Source organism: Equus quagga, chromosome 1 (assembly GCF_021613505.1).
Source record: "Equus quagga isolate Etosha38 chromosome 1, UCLA_HA_Equagga_1.0, whole genome shotgun sequence".
Classification (NCBI taxonomy): domain Eukaryota; kingdom Metazoa; phylum Chordata; class Mammalia; order Perissodactyla; family Equidae; genus Equus; species Equus quagga.
In genome coordinates, this window is record NC_060267.1 from 150,226,631 (window position 1) to 150,242,706 (window position 16,076).

General features: G+C 42.8%; 1 protein-coding gene across 1 annotated transcript in view; it reads left to right on the plus strand.

The window, feature by feature from the left end:
• Positions 1–16,076, plus strand: part of GLB1 (galactosidase beta 1) — an 89,355-nt gene that overhangs the window by 59,817 nt on the left and 13,462 nt on the right. The window contains exons 11-15 of the mRNA XM_046666603.1: positions 736–810; positions 3,306–3,395; positions 6,267–6,380; positions 7,670–7,801; positions 9,485–9,739. Of these exons, the coding sequence (XP_046522559.1) occupies positions 736–810; positions 3,306–3,395; positions 6,267–6,380; positions 7,670–7,801; positions 9,485–9,739 (666 nt within the window). The remainder of the gene's footprint in view (positions 1–735; positions 811–3,305; positions 3,396–6,266; positions 6,381–7,669; positions 7,802–9,484; positions 9,740–16,076) is intronic.

Below are 16,076 nucleotides of genomic sequence, written 5' to 3' on the forward strand. Positions count from 1 at the left end.
TGTGTGTGTGTGTGTATACACATATTTAATAAGGTTTTATTTTATTTTTTGACTTTTTATTTAAATATAATTTCAAACTTACAGAAAAGTTTCAAGAATAACAATAGTACAAAGAAAACTTGTATGTTCCACGCCGAGGTTCACCCATGTCAACACTCGCTCTGTCCGCTTCATCATTTGCCCCTCGCTGCCCCCTTGTTTTCTAAACCATTGGAGGGTTGCATGCGTCGTGACCCTTTACCCCTAAACACTTCAGTGTATGTTGCATAAGAATAGGTAGGAACATGTTTTTACATAACCACAGCAAAGCTAACATTGAAACAAAACTTTAAGCTACCAATAATATTTAACCTACAAATAACGTTTTTCGCTCCTATAAGCTACTTCCCTTTAGATTCTGTTTTGCCGTGTATTTTTTTCCTTTTCTCCCCCCACTCCAGTCTTCTGCTGTCACTTCATTCTCTCTACTTGTTTATGCTCTCTGTTTTGAAGTCTTTTATCTATAATTATTTGAATGATTCGTGGAGCTTAAAACACAGACATACACATGCTTAGAAGTAAAAACTTAATCAGATCCTATTTTGGAGAAAGTCTTTCATTCCTTTGTTTTTCCAAAAATCACTGGCACTGTTCTTTGAGTCTTTGACCCTCCTTTTGAGAAATTAATTGTACAGATGTTTCTGAAGGTTTAACAGGTTTTTTTCCTTTTCTCTCTTTTTCCACTGTGGTTTATAGTTTGAAAAAGTGCCAGAAGGTTTTATCCCTCCGTCCACACCGAAGTTTGCATATGGAAAAGTTGCTATGAAAAAGGTAAGAAAAAAATAACAGAAACGTTGCGAGTGAGGAAGTGGAATTTTGCAGTCGTGAGTGAAAGTGTTATGCTGGGGAATTGGTTCGTTATTTTTCTGTGAATTTGTTTTCTGTGAGACTGATGGGGTAGATGATGTTTCTTGGAAAATGGGACATGGGAGGCAAGAGGATATGTACACTGACAGGGTGAGCAAATGAGCCAGGAGTAGGTAGGCAGTCTTAGATCGTTCAGGTCATTTTGGTTCAGTTGTCAGTTGTCAAAAGCAGTGCCAGGAGCCTTTATGGGAATAACGTGCTGCCCTGTTGTTATGGCTGGTGAGGTTCTTTTCCATAATTCACCTTTTTTTAAGGGAGTTCTCAAAAGCCACAGGCATTTTGATAGGTATTTGCCCTTAATTATACACTCCCTTCTGTGTTAAAATCATGTCTTAATTTTTGTGGTCTGTGGTTTATATGGTAAATGAGACATCAGGGGGAAGCGCTAGAAATTAATCATATATAGAAGTTAAAGACAGTTTATTCTAGGAAAAGAGAAAAAGAAGAAAGATTTAATTTAATAGTCTGGAGTGACGTAAGCCAAAGTCAATTTGTTTTGACCTTCTGTGTCTTCAGGTTTTCCCCTTTTATAATCCCTAACTCCTACATGTCTTAACTCACAAGAAAAAAAAAAACACAAACAGTTACATATTTCTTAAGAATCTTGATGTTCTAAAATAGCATCATAAGTTTTTATCTTTATGCAAAATGCCAAACATGATTGTATAATTTTTCCATTCACGAAGCCCTTTGATATTACTGTTGGTTGCTCTCTGGTAACATTTTCCACCTAGTGTCAGATACGTGTGTTACATTCTGCAAAGACTGTGGTCTGTCTGCCTGATAAGAATCTTGCTTTAGGTTAATCAAACTTTAATCACATTTGTGAAGGGAGCACCTGCGACTTGTTCATTGCTACCGCTACTTAAGGAAAAGGTTGGTTGGTCTGTTTTAGAGCTGTGAAAAATTTATTTTTATGCAACAGAAAGTAACTGCAAGTATTTAATGCAACAAAATTGCTAAAACAAAGCCAGCTTAGTACCAAAAGCACATTCTTTTTTTTTAAGTAATTTTATTGGGATTATAATGGTTTATAACATTGTGTAATTTCGGGTGTACATGATTATTTCTCTATTCCTGAATACGCTTCATCATGCTCACCCCTAGTAATCTAATTTTTCTCCATCACCATATATATATATATATATATATGTATATATGTGCCCCTTTGTTCCTTTCGCCCACTTCCCAACCCCCTTCCCCTCTGGTAACCACTAATCTGTTCTCTTTATCCATGTATTTGTTATCTTCCACACATGAGTGAAATCATGCAGTATTTGTCTTTCTCTGTCTGGCTTATTTCACTTAACATCACACCCTCCAGGTCCATCCATGTTGTTGCAAATGGGACAATTTTGTCTTTTCTTATAGCTGAGTCGTATTCCATCGTATATATATACACCACATCTTCTTTATCCCTTCAAAAGCACATTCTGTTTACCATGAAGGAAAATTGTGTGGGCTGAAGTGGTTTTTCATTGTCAACTAAATATATACAATTTGTGATAGCAACTCAGCATATAACTGAATTAAATTTATATAGAACATAATTATATAGCATAAAACCTTTTACTGTGAATTGAATTCCTTTAATTGTCCAAGTGGAAAAACATCCATGTGAGTAGCTGAATTGATGGAATTGTAATGATTTTTTTTCCTGGGAAGTCCTGGGTTTGGAGCCAAACCTAACTGCAAATTCTGGCTCTGCCACTGATCAAGTGACCTATCTGAGTACCTGTTTCCTCATCCCTAACATGAGGATTCACTGAGGTGTGCCATCTCACCTGGAGTGTGTTAGGGACCGAGTGATTGGTAGCTGTTATCATTGTTGTTGTTGCATCAGAATAAGCATCCTGGGTTGCAAGAATACACAGTCATTTGGATTGAATAGGTATTTACTGAGTGTCTACTATGTGCTGGGCATTGGGGGTGAGCACAGTACAGACCCTGTCCTTAAGGAGCTGACTGTCTGGCAAGGACGGTAAAGGTAATCAACTGATCAACGACACACGCATGGAAAATATGCCACGGACAAGTTCAGAGGAGGGCGCAGTCATAGTGACTTCACTTGGGCATGTAGGGGAAGGCTTTTCAGAGGAGGCAGCCCCTGAGCCTTGGTTTTTAAGGACCTTTAATTACAGGAGGTTGCATTTGCAAATAAGTATGTTTGAAACTCTTTAAGATTGCCATTAGTTATTTTTCGTCAAGAGTTAGGGAACAGATGGAGATGATTGAAGGTGACTGGGGGCGATGTTGAGTGGAATTTGAACCATTTAGGTTTATTTAGGAGCTTGGTCCAATCCACTAATGTCTTTGATAATTTGCAAATGATGTGATCCTCCATTCTGATTACCAGCAAGGGGTGACAGTGAGTGAATGCTGCTTTTGTTTCTTTTCAGTTAAAGACAGTGGAGGGAGCTTTGGACATTCTGTGTCCTGCTGGGCCCATAAAAAGCCTTTATCCCTTGACGTTTATCCAGGTGAAACAGGTAGGTCTTCAAAGGTAATGCTTCATCTTTTTTTCTACTTGCAAAGTGTGCTTTCTGCACTGCCTGGTAGTGCCTGTTCTGAGCACAGGGACCAAAACGGTAAGCAGATACATCAGACCTGAAGTAAAGGTTCTCTTTAGCTGGGCTGATCTTTCCTATGTTTTTCCCCCATTTCTTATTATCACTCAAGTAGATAGTGACTCAACCTGCTTCAGCCTGCTTCTGCAAAAGCTATAAATCGAGTACATTTCTGATCTGATTAATCTGTATTACTCGGTACCAGAGAAAAAACACTAATACTCAAAAAAGACAAATTAATTATTTGTCCCTAGTTAGTTCAAAGGTGTAAGGACAATGTTCTTAATAGAGTCAGTTCTTAGAGATTTTTTTTCTCTGCTTTTGAAGAGAACAGAGCATATCATGTATGTGTGTGTGTTTTTGTGTGTGTGTTTAATCTCTAGGCACGGCCCCATCTTTATTTTAAAAGCTTTTCCCGAACTTGTTTTTTTTAATTGAGGCAACATTAGTTTATAACATTATATAAATTTCAGGTGTAGATCATTATATTTCTTTTTGTTTGGAAAATTTCAAATCTGAAAAAGCTGCAAGAATAGTACAGCAAACCCCTATATGGCTTTCACATAGTTAACACTAGCCTAACCAAGTGTGAACAGTCTCTTCCCTTACTTTATCTTTCTCTGTAGGTGTGTGTATGTATCAACGGCTTTTTTTTTATTACCATTTGAGTTATTTGTCAAAATCATGACACTTCACCCCAAATATTGCAGCATGTATCTTTTAAGAAGGACATTATCCTGTATGACCACGATCACACTTAAGAAATTTCACATTGATACAATCCTATTATCTAATATACATTCTGTAGTCAAGTATCCCTTGGCATTCCAAGATCATGCATTGCATTTAGTTATAATGTCTCTTTAGGCTTCTTTCTTCTGAAACTGTTGCTCAGTTTTTTTTTTTCTCTCTCTCTCATGACACGGACGTTTCTGAAGTGTTCAGGCTATTGTTTTGTGCACTGCCCCTCACTAATTAGGTTCAGTAAAACATTTTTGGTACAAACGTGACAAAGGTGATGTGTCCTTCTCAGGGCACCATATCAGGATGCCCATGAGGTCAGTTTGTCCCTTTGTGGTGATGTTAAGTTTGATCACTTAGGATCTCAGCCCCATTTTTTGAAATGGAAAGTTACCTGGGTCCTCCTTTCTGACTTTCTGTGCAGCTCACCTCTGGCAGGTGTCTGAATGATAAGGTGACATAATAATAACATATCTAATCTTAGTTTAGTGTATTTTTTGCCTCCAGTTACTATTTTTACGCTTGTGATTTATTCCAACAACTCCGATTTGTGATAAATTAAATGAGTAATTAAGCTCCCCTCCCTGCTTCTTCATTAACATTGGGTAGAGTTCTTAAGTTCTAGCACACACTGGCTGTACGTCTATGTCTTCTTCTATGAAATGGAACCTGTCTTCATCTGTCAGGGCCATTGAGCACATCAGACAAGACACGGCCGCTCGAGCAGTTGGAACTTGGGAAGTGGAGTTCAGGTTAATGGATAGACCCTTGCAGTCACCGCTCTTTCTCAGACCCCTTCTGCTTTCCAATCTGTGGCCAAGGCAGTGCTCTCATAGCGAGTGGGGCTCCCTGGGCCCTGGCTGTTTTGGGTCCAGGGCAAGTCCACAGAATGATTATTTCCAGTGAACCCATGGAGGGCACAGCTGCAGGGAGTGGGGTGCAGCCTTGGTACCTCTGAAGCTGGCCCCCCCGTGGTCCCCCGACCTCCGAGGCCTCACCCACACCTTTGCAGGGAGCAACACAGCTTCCGCTCCCCTCCTGGAGGCCCTTCGCTAGGTTTTCTTCAGCCTCTGAGTTAGAACTTACCGCTTTGGTTACTTTCAAAAGGAAAAAACAAGAGAGAGATGGAGACTTGGTGTCTAGGAGGGAGGCATCCTTGTGCTTGAAGATTTGAGTGGCAGTACCAGTGGCATTTCTTGAGTTCAGCCCTTTCCTGTAACACAGGAACGTGGGTTAATGTTTTGTCAGCTCCTCCAGATCACCGTCCCACTTGCCGGAGGTACGCGTCCTTGCTTTCCAGGCCCTGAAGTGGGGAGCTTCTTCTCTGCTCCACACTGGATTTCTATTTGGATTCTCTTCTGTGACTCAGGATTAGGTCCCGCTCACTGTCGCCAATGTCTACAGCAGGAAAGTCACTAACTGAGGCTGTGGGTGCTGGTGCTGCCAAGGCTGACTGTTTGGGGCCTTCCTTTCAGACCAGGGCTACTAGCATCTAAAAGTATTTTCTGACTTAGCAACCGGTTACTCCCCCATCTCTCACTCTCTCTGTTTCACCCCTGCTCCTCCACTTTAAACACTTTCTGATTGACTCTTGTTTTGTATGTGAGAGCAGATTTAGCCCAAGAACCTGGAGAATGTTTTGCCGAACATTCTTGGCTTTGTTGTTGGTTGTTTGACTTTTTTTGTTAGGTTCTTTTTTTGTTGGGTTTTTTTTTTTTTGAGGTAACATAAACCACCTTTGGGTATATATGATAGGGTCCCCCTGAGTGATTTTGGGCAAATCACTTAACACATTCCAGGGTCTAGTTTCCTCGTGTGGGAAAGGGGTCTTGGCCAACATGCCCTTCAGGGTTTCCTGCTGTGACGGTTATTCTATGATCTAAAAACTTAAGCCAGTTCCCGTTTTTCAGACCAAATTTTTGCTAGAGGCTGGGGAAGCTTTTCATTCCTTATGGTTTTAGAGACAGCACTTCAAGTAAATCAAGGGTGACCAAGTTCTCTTCAAATGAACAGCAAGAGTGATGTGTTTTTCTGACATTCTTTTCTAATCAGTATTTTGGGTTTGTGCTGTACCGAACAACGCTTCGTCAAAACTGCAGCAAACCAACGCCCCTCTCCTCACCCCTCAACGGAGTCCACGATCGGGCCTATGTTGCTGTGGATGGGGTAAGAATTGTCTGTGAACTGTGCAAGCTTGCCCCAACATGGACATGCGTGGTCTGCATTTGGTAACGTGGCATTCGAGGCCTCTGCCCCCTTTTCCAACTTCAGCCTCCGCCCCCTCCTCTTGATAGCTTGTAGCTGTGCCCCCTGGCTTCCTGATGTGGCCTCATCCATGCTCCATCTGCCTGGAATACACCCCCTCCACCATGTCAACCTGGAGGGCTGTGCTCAAGGCCCCACCTTCTCGGAAACCTTCCTGGTGTCCCCAGTCCAAGGCCATCCTCTCTAACTGACCATAGCGTGTCACCTCTGTCTTCTTTGCTCCTTGGGGACGGGGTCCATTTTGTACATACTAGAATGGTGATTCATTTAACTTTGTGCCTTCATCCTTCATGAGAAATTATATTCTGAAGGATTGCTTGTGATAATTATAGCTAAAATAGACAAACAACTTTGTTTCATAACAAGGAAAGATACATTTTAGGATTTCCATTCCTCTCACTGAAACAATCATGTGAAAGAACAGGTGAAGAGATTTTCCTGACCAAGAATATGTGTTCAGAACAAACTTTAAAATTTAAAATTTAAAAATTTCCATTCCATTGTCATCAGCAGCTTTAACTGAGTGGAGCAAGTTTCTAAGACATTCTGTATCTACTGATGGCAGTTGTTTCTTGCATTCCAATTTAGGGGTTGTCTTAGTGAATTGTGGTCAGTATAACATCAATTTTTTTTAAAGTGTCACCTTTAAAAAAATAGGAATATGTTGCTGCTAAAATACCTGTTGTTTTCCCTTATTCTGTTACATAATATTCGTGGTTAATGCAGCACATCGGGTATTTTGAGGTGAGACTACTCCACCTAACTCTCTGATTTTATCTCCTTTATCTGATGTCTCGTCTCTCCATCTTGTTTTAGAGCTACTTTTTATGACTGCCTTCTGTGCTGGCAGAAGACAATGCAGTTCCTGTAATAGGAATCTCCCCTGGAATTTTTTGCCTCCATTCCTTTTCTAGTAAAAATAGATGCACAGCAGAACATTCCAGAGCAAAGGAAACCAGCCTAGACCTTTTCTTGCTCTGAGCTGTGTCTGGCGATTTTCCTGTTTAGAAAGCATTGATTGGAGGAACGTGGCCGCCTGGCCAGTGACTTGAGCAAAGAAGCCATCGAAGCATTGCCTCCCGAGTCTGGTGACACTTCACAGTGGGAAACCGAGTGCTGAATTAACTAATGAGCAACCTCTCTGCTGTCTTCTCACCTGAGTTAATTTTCATTTGGCATTGAACCCACAGGTCCCCCAGGGAATCCTTGAGCGAAATACTGTGACCACTCTGAACATAACAGGAAAAGCTGGAGCCACTCTGGACCTGCTGGTGGAGAACATGGGGCGCATAAACTATGGCGCATATATCAATGATTCTAAGGTAGGACTGGCCACACTGTCAGGAGTGAGGTTCAAAGGTTGACAGGACTGTGCCTAAGCCGTCCAAGGAAGTCTTTTAAATCCATTTAAAAACTCATGTATACATTCTTTCCCTTCAGCCCTGTTAAGATAGAGGCAATGCTTAAAAGCACACACTTTGCCACATTTGATGAGTGAACCTGCCTGATTTGTTTTGCAGCCTAGAAGATGGGTTATTTTGAAGACTTGCTTTCCTCTGCAGGTGATGAGAAAGTTGCACTTTGCAAACAGAACACTTCCCTTGTGTTGAGTTCAGTCATCCTATAGAAAGAAACAGAAGGCGGAAGCCTCACCACTGGGCTTTTCTTTTGCTTAAAAAGCCCACCTAGCTCACGAAAGACACTCCCTTGCCAACAAAGCCAGCCTAGCCTTTGGTCTGTTCTGTTTCTGTGTGTGGATGATCTGTGACAAACTCTTGAATTGTAGAAAGCCTGTTCCCTTGGTGCACTGCCTCCTGCCTCTATTGGTTGCTCAGTGCCCAGGTGTCTAGTCCAAATGTGTTTTTCTGACACGTATTTGTAGAACATTATTCAGCAAACATTTGTTAAGCTCATACTCTATGTGAGATGCTCCACGAGGTACTTTGGGGATGCAGAGATGTTCAGATATAGGCTCCCCAACGAGTAGCTCACCATCTGCTGGAGGAGAAAAGGCCTGCACTGAAGGAATTATGGCACCACCTGGTCTAGGACCGGACAGGTGTCAGGCTATTTCCTGACTCTTGGTTGCAGCTCAGAAGCAAGACAATTACACTCTCAGGGAATGGCCTTGCAAGAGCCACATTTGCCTCCACTAGAGATGTCCCTGTTACAGTCCTTGTGCTCACGCTATAGTGGCCTTCCTGCTTGGCCAACACAGGCCACGCTGACCTGTGGATTGACAGAGACTCTTGTGTAGTCTCTGGGTCCCCAGTACCCAGGAGAGTGCCTGGCACACAGCTGCCCCGTTAATGTTCATTGAATTACTAAATGGGCAGTTGAGGCTTGGTATTGAGAGGTGTCCTGGGGCAAATTTGGGATCCCACTGGGAATAGAGAAGTTCTTATATGGAAGGCTGGGAAAAGGAAGCTAGATGAGTCATAAGCATAGACTTCGATGCAGTAGCCGGTGCCATGGACGCGCCAGCCCCCTGACCCCAGTGGACAGATAGAGCAACTTCAGAATACAAGCCATCATCATCATGGCACTTTCTATCCTTTTACAGATATCAAAGTATTCTTGCTTCTGGTATCTCATTTAGTCCCACAAAGGTGACTGGACTCAGGTGTGATCATCCCTGTGAGTGCTGCTGAGAAGTTCAAGGTCAGGACTTGCTCCTTGCTATATGTGAGGGTCCCTCCCTCCCATCTACAGTGGGCTGAATGTTCTTTTGCATCCCCCACACCATTAATTCTCCCATGCCTCAGATTCCATCATTCCTTCCATTCTAGTAATGTCTTTGAACCGAACACTGAAGATTGGGGATTTGGGGTCAAGAGCTCTGGCCTCAAGCTCTTTGACATACACATAGTTTGCATCTCATTTACTGTTGGCATTTCTTATCCCAATTTGCTCTTCCCAGGAAGTCAGGGCTAGACTACAAGGACATTTGAAGCCTTTCCTCCCTTGTCCCCAACCCGAGCTCATTGTTTGTTTCTCCTTTACAGGGTCTTATTTCTAACCTGACCCTTGGTTCCAAAATCCTCACGGACTGGATGATCTTCCCACTGGACACAGAGGATGCAGTGAGCAGCCACTTGGGGGGCTGGGATGGCCATGACAGTGGCTCCCGTGATGAAGCCTGTGCCTGCAGCTCATCTAACTACACACTCCCAGCCTTTTATGTAGGGAACTTCTCCATTCCCAGTGGGATCTCAGACTTGCCCCAGGACACCTTTATCCGTTTTCCTGGATGGACCAAGGTACATGACTTCATGGAAAGTGTTTGAATTCATGTCTCAAACATCTGGTTTTCAGTGTCTGGTAAAGAATCAAAAAGAGTTGTTAATAAGATGCTGTGTGACAGTTTGGGAGTGGAGGGTTTTCTGTGTTAGTTCACCCATTCCTCAGGAATGGGGACCATGGCAGATCTTTGGGGATTCAATGACCAGGTTGAAGGTGTTCCATCTGCCCCATTTTCATTGACTGAAAACTTCCTGTAGTGAATGATGGCTTTCCTGCTTCCTCTAAGGAAAATCGTAGCCCCTTTGAATACTGATTATGAGGGGCATTTCCCCTTTCCCTGAAGAATATCTGGTCAAGGCAAAGGGGTGAATCCCTGGGAGAGCCTGTTTTTCTTTTTCCATGCCTAACTCTGTACTCCCATAACACCGCCACCTTCACACAGCCCTGTTCCCTGGGGGCATCCACCATTGTCTATATCATCCTCAGCTCTTCCTTAGTCACTCCCCTTTATTCTTGGAAGATATTAGCATGTCTTCCTTCGCTGTTATCTTCTCCACTTCAAGTCGTATTTTCATCCTAGAGGACCTTACCATGACTCAGTTCTTCATTCAACAAATATTTTTCAGTGGCTACTATGTTCCTAAGCTTGGTGCCAGGCACTAAGGATATAATAGTGAATAAAACTAGATATAGTCCTTGCCTTCAGAGAACTTAAAAAGTCTAGTTGGGGAGGCAGACCTAAATCATAGAATCACCCAAACTAAATGATAAAGCTGCAGCTGCGGTGGGTGCTAAGAAGAGATAGGAGGGTTGATAATAATTGGGGCGTTTGACCTTGTGAGGGAGCTCACAGACGCCTTCCCTGTGGAAGTGATGCTTGACAGAGATATGGAGGATGAGTAGGAAGAAACAGCAAAAAGGGGAGGGAAACACGTTCCAGGCAGAGGAGATAGAATGTGTGAAGGCCGTGTGGTTAAGGGAAAATGGCCAGTGTGAGCCACTAATAAAGGACCCAAATGTACGGATCACAGAAGAAAGGGAATGTGGCTTAGAGAAGAGGCTAGAAAGTGGGTAGAGACCAGATTGGGATAGGCCTTATAGACCACATTAAAGTTTTCTTTATGTTGAGAGCCGTTGAAGTAGGAGAGTGACATGATAGATTGTGATGTGACAAGACTCTGAGCCCAGTATGCAGAATGAGTTGAGTGATGACGGTGCATGTGGATTCAGGGGAACTATCTAGGAGACTCTACCATAGTCTTGTGGAGAGACTCAGATGGTGGTAGCCAAGATGGAGATGACGATAACTATTTGAGAGATGTTTGAAGTTAAATCCATAAGACATAATGATGGATTGGATATGGGATTTTAAAAAGAAGGACTTAGCCCGGATGACTCTTAGATTCCGGGCTTGCGACTGGGCAGGTGGTACCACTTACTGAAAGAAGAAATTTCAACAGAAGACTTGTGCTGGAAGAACAAGATCATGAGTTTGAATTTGGACAAATAGAGTTTGAGAGGCCTTTGAGAACACCTGAGAGAAGACACTGGAGGAGGGCTGTTGGATCTGTGGTGGGGAATTCAGAGGAGGGATCTGGGCTGGGAATATACATATAAAATAATTTCTATATGGGGGCTGGCCCCGTGGCCGAGTGGTTAAGTTCGCGCGCTCCGCTGCAGGCGGCCCAGTGTTTCGTCGGTTCGAATCCTGGGCGCGGACATGGCACTGCTCGTCAGACCACGCTGAGGCAGCGTCCCACATGCTACAACTAGAGGAACCCACAACGAAGAATACACAACTATGTACCGGGGGGCTTTGGGGAGAAAAAGGAAAAAATAAAATCTTTAAAAAAAAAAAAAAAATAATAATAATTTCTATATGGATAGTCATTGAAAACATGGGATGGATGGGGTTGTCTAACGAGAGAGGATGCAGAAGGAAGAAAAGAGGACCGAAGGCTGATCTTTGAGAGACACGAACATGACAGAGAGTGAGGAGGAGAGACCAAGAAAGCAGAAGGAAAACCGGCATTTATGCCTCCAAGAAGGCAAGATGAAGGCAGAAGCACTTCTACCAGATTTAGCAACAAGGAGGTCACTGGGACCCTCGTAAGTGCTATGCCAGTGGAGTGAAGCATATGCAAGCCAAGTGCATCCTACTGAGGAGCGTAGGGTAAGGAAATGAACATGTGAACGTAAATATGGATACTTGAATATAAACATTCTTTTTGAGAAGTTTGACTCTGAAGGAGAAGAGGAAAAACATGTTAATAACTGTAAGAGAAGAGGGCAAAAGATGCACATGACGTGTGTTTAATAAATCCCCTTTTATTTTTTGCTTTTTAAATGTTTCTGCAAATATATTTTCATTATCATCCTGTTTGAAGTATTTTCTAATTTCCATTATTATCTCTTCTTTGACCCATAGATTATTTAGAAATGTGTTAATTCCTGTATATTTGTGGGTTATTTTTTTGAGCATATCTTAGTTTTATTGATTTCTAATTTAATTCTTCTATAAAACATCTAGAAGACGGAGAAAAATCTTCATGACCTTGGGTTAGGCAAAGACTTTCTTAGATTTGACACCTAAAGCATGATCCTTAAAGGAAAAAAATTGATAACTTGGACTTCATCAAAATTAAAAATGTTTTCTCTTCAAAAGACATTATTAAGAAAAGGACAAGACACAGACTGGGACAAAATATTTTCAAATCATATCTAATCTAATATTGTATCTAGAATATGTAAAGAATTCTTGCAACTCAATTGTAGAAAAACAGACACAATCAAAAAATGGGCAAAGGGTTAGCATAGGCATTTCACCAAAGAAATATACAAATGGCTGATAAATACCTAAAAAGATGCTTAATGCCAAACATCATTAATCATTAAGGAAGTGCAAATCAAAACCACAATGAAATACTACTTCATACCCACTAGAATGGCTATAATAATAAAAGATGGACAATAACAAATGTTAGCAAGGATGTGGAGAAATGGGAACTCTCCTGTGTTGCCAATGCGAATGTAAAATGGTACAAACACTTTGGAACACAGTTTGGCAGTTTCTTCAAGGGTTAAACACAGAATTACCATAAGACTCATCAATTCTACTCCTAGGTATATACACAAGTGAAATGAAAACGTGTTCACACAAAGACTTATATGCAAATATTCAATCAGCATTATTCCTAATAGCCAAAAACTGGAAATAATTGAAAATGTCTGTCAATGGATGAATGGATAAATAAAATATGCTATATCCATACAATGGAATAATGTTCTACAGTAAAAAGAAACAGACTACTGATACATGCGATTATGTGGATGAATCTGAAAAACGTTATGCTCAGTAGAAGCCAGTCATATTTTATGATCCCATTTTTATGAAATGTTCAGAAAAGGCAAATCTATGGAGACAGAAAGTGGACTAATAATTGCCTAGGACTGAGGGCAGGAATGGAGAATGACTGCAACCGTTTGGAGTTTCTTTTGGATGTGATGGAAATATTCCAGAATTAAATTGTGGTGATGGTTACATAATCTTAAATTTATTGAGATTTGTTTTATGACCCAGCATATGGTATTTCTTGGTGAATATAATCCGGAATTTTAAGCTCTACTATCTTCTCTCTGTCCACATGTCTCTGTCCCCTGAATTCTCATGCCTCACAAGCATGCTCTTGGATCTTATTGATGACCTGGAACTCTCCACCATTAAGGACTCAGTTCTTCCCTGTCCAGCCTAGACATCACCACTCTCCTTTTTGAAGAGCCATCTTGCTCTTCCACTCTGTCGCTTTCATCCTTCATTTTGAGTGGGTCCACCATTGGCGTTTGCTGGTTCACCAGTAACTGAGCACAGGTGGAGGGGGCCTCTCTAGCACATTCATCAGGCCATGATCCCCTCACAGCCTCCAGCCTCCAGGGTCCCCCAACTTGCCCAGCAGTCCTTGGTCTCTCTCTTCCCCCTTCCCCAGCTGGCCTTTCTAACTTTGATCACTCTCCTTAAGCCACCTTACTCTCCCCCCACACCTTCCGCTGAGGACTCACCCTCCTTGACTGCTATCAGTGTAACTCCTTTGTTCCTCAGCTTCCTGTCAGACTTATCTCTCTACCTCCACCCTCGCTTCCTGCCCAGTGGCCTCTAGGAGGAAGTCTAAGTTATGAATCCCCTCCCCACCTTCTTCCTCCAAGCCGAGATCCTGTTCTCGTACTTTCTCCTCCTGCTTTTGGTCAGCATTTCCATCTTCTCTGCCAACTCCCATTTTGTAACCAAGTGATATCTAGGGGCCCTAGAACCTAAAAACGAAGTGAAGCCCTCCCTGGACCTTCCCACTTTAGCTAGCAAGCTTGCTCGGTTCCCTTTCTCCTTCTTTTCCTCCCCTCCTCCCTTTCCCCTTCTCCCTTTGGTGTCCTGCTGTGTCATATATTGCCTTTGTTCTTGATCTTTCTTTCCCTCACCTGCCCACCTGGTTATCACATATTCATCTGTCAAGACTGGCATTAACTCTCCTATGAAACCTTCCCAGACCCTTAGTCCAGGAAACAACTGGCCCCGTTCTCTTTCGAGCCCCCTCTCTGCCCACCTGGACTCAGTATCACAATGATTCATCACACTTAGGTTGGCACCTCGGTTTCACCCACTGGGTCAGAAGCTTCATGAGAGGCTTTTTTTTTTTTTTTTTGCTTTTTCTCTCCAAATCCCACCAGTACATAGTTGTGGGTCCTTGTAGTTGTAGCATGGGGACACCACCCCAACATGGCCTGATGAGCAGTGTCATGTCTGTGCCCAGGATCCGAACCAGCAAAACCCTGGGCCGCCGAAGCAGAGTGTGCAAACTTAATCACTCAGACGTGGGGCCAGCCTCCATGAGAGGCTTTTTTTTTTTTTTTGAGGAAGATTAGCCCTCAGCTAACATCTGCTGCCAATCCTCTTTTTTTTTTTTTGCTGAGGAAGGCTGGCTCTGAGCTAACATCCATGCCCATCATCCTCTACTTTATACGTGGGATGCCTACCACAACATGGCTTGCCAAACAGTGCCATGTCCTCATCTGGGATCCGAACCAGTGAACCCTGGGCTGCCAAAACGGAACATGCACACTTAACTGCTGCACCACCCAGCCGGCCCTGAGAGGCATTTTTAAAAAGTGCCCAGCTTATTCACTGTCCTGCCCTCCTCCTGGGCCTGGTTGCTCTGTAAATGCTTTCAAGTGAACAGGTGCACAAATGCCTGTGTTGCTGAGCCCCTGAGAAGAAAGCCAACTAGAGGAGTGTGGGCCCTCAGGCAGTCCTGCTGGTGAGAAGCAGCTTTGCTGAGTTCTGTGGATACAGGGCCAGGGCAGATGAGAAGACCCAGACGCTAATCATTGCTCACCAAGAGGTGTCAGTTTAGTGTTTTAAGAGAAAGAACTTGCAGGAGATGCAAAGCAGAAAGAGAACAGATCTGCTACAGGAACTGTGAGAAGAGCTGGCTCAGATGGAGCTTGAAACAGACCTGGAGGACGGATGGCCCTTCATCAGACTCAGAGGAAGTTTTGCCAGGGAGGGAGTTTCAGATGGGAGAATAATAGAAACAAAGGTGCAGAAATGGAAAAGCATGGCACACTTTTGGAGGTCAGAGGGGGTTCACCCAGGCCACGTCATAAAGGTGTCATACCCAAGAGCTGACCCAGGAATTCTGCTCAACACAGAGAGACGCTATCACTATAATCATGAAAAGATACATATGTGGTAGGATGTTGTGTCATTATCTCCAGTTTGCTGATGAGCAGATAGAGGATCAGAGAACTAAGTAACTTGTATGAGTACAGGAGTAGGTAATGGAACAACTCCCTGAGCCCCAGGTCTGTCTGACTTGAAGGCCCAGGTGAAACGGCCTCAAAGACGAAGGAGGAGCTTGTGCTAATTATCTAAGCAGGGGCTCTTTGCTTGTTCCACCAGTCTGATGAATATTCTGCACCTTCATGCTTGAAAAGTCTATAAACACAATATCTGTGACTGTGTCAGAGGGTTCGACCCCTAAAAGCCCATCTAATCCATATGTCCGCTCAAAAACTAGTACACAAATGTTCATAGCAGCATTATCCCAAATTGCTGAAAGGTGGAAAAACCCAGTGTCCGTCAATGGATGAATGAATAAACAGAATGTGGTACATCCACGTAACAGAATACTATTGGGCAATAAAAAGAAAGGAAGTCCTGATGCACGTTACAACATGGGTGAACCTGGAAAACATGCTAAATGAAAGAAGCCAGTCAGAAGCCATACATACTATATGATTCCCTTTACGTGACATGCCCAGAATCGGGATCTCTGTAGAGACAGGAAGATTAGTGGTTGTCTAGAG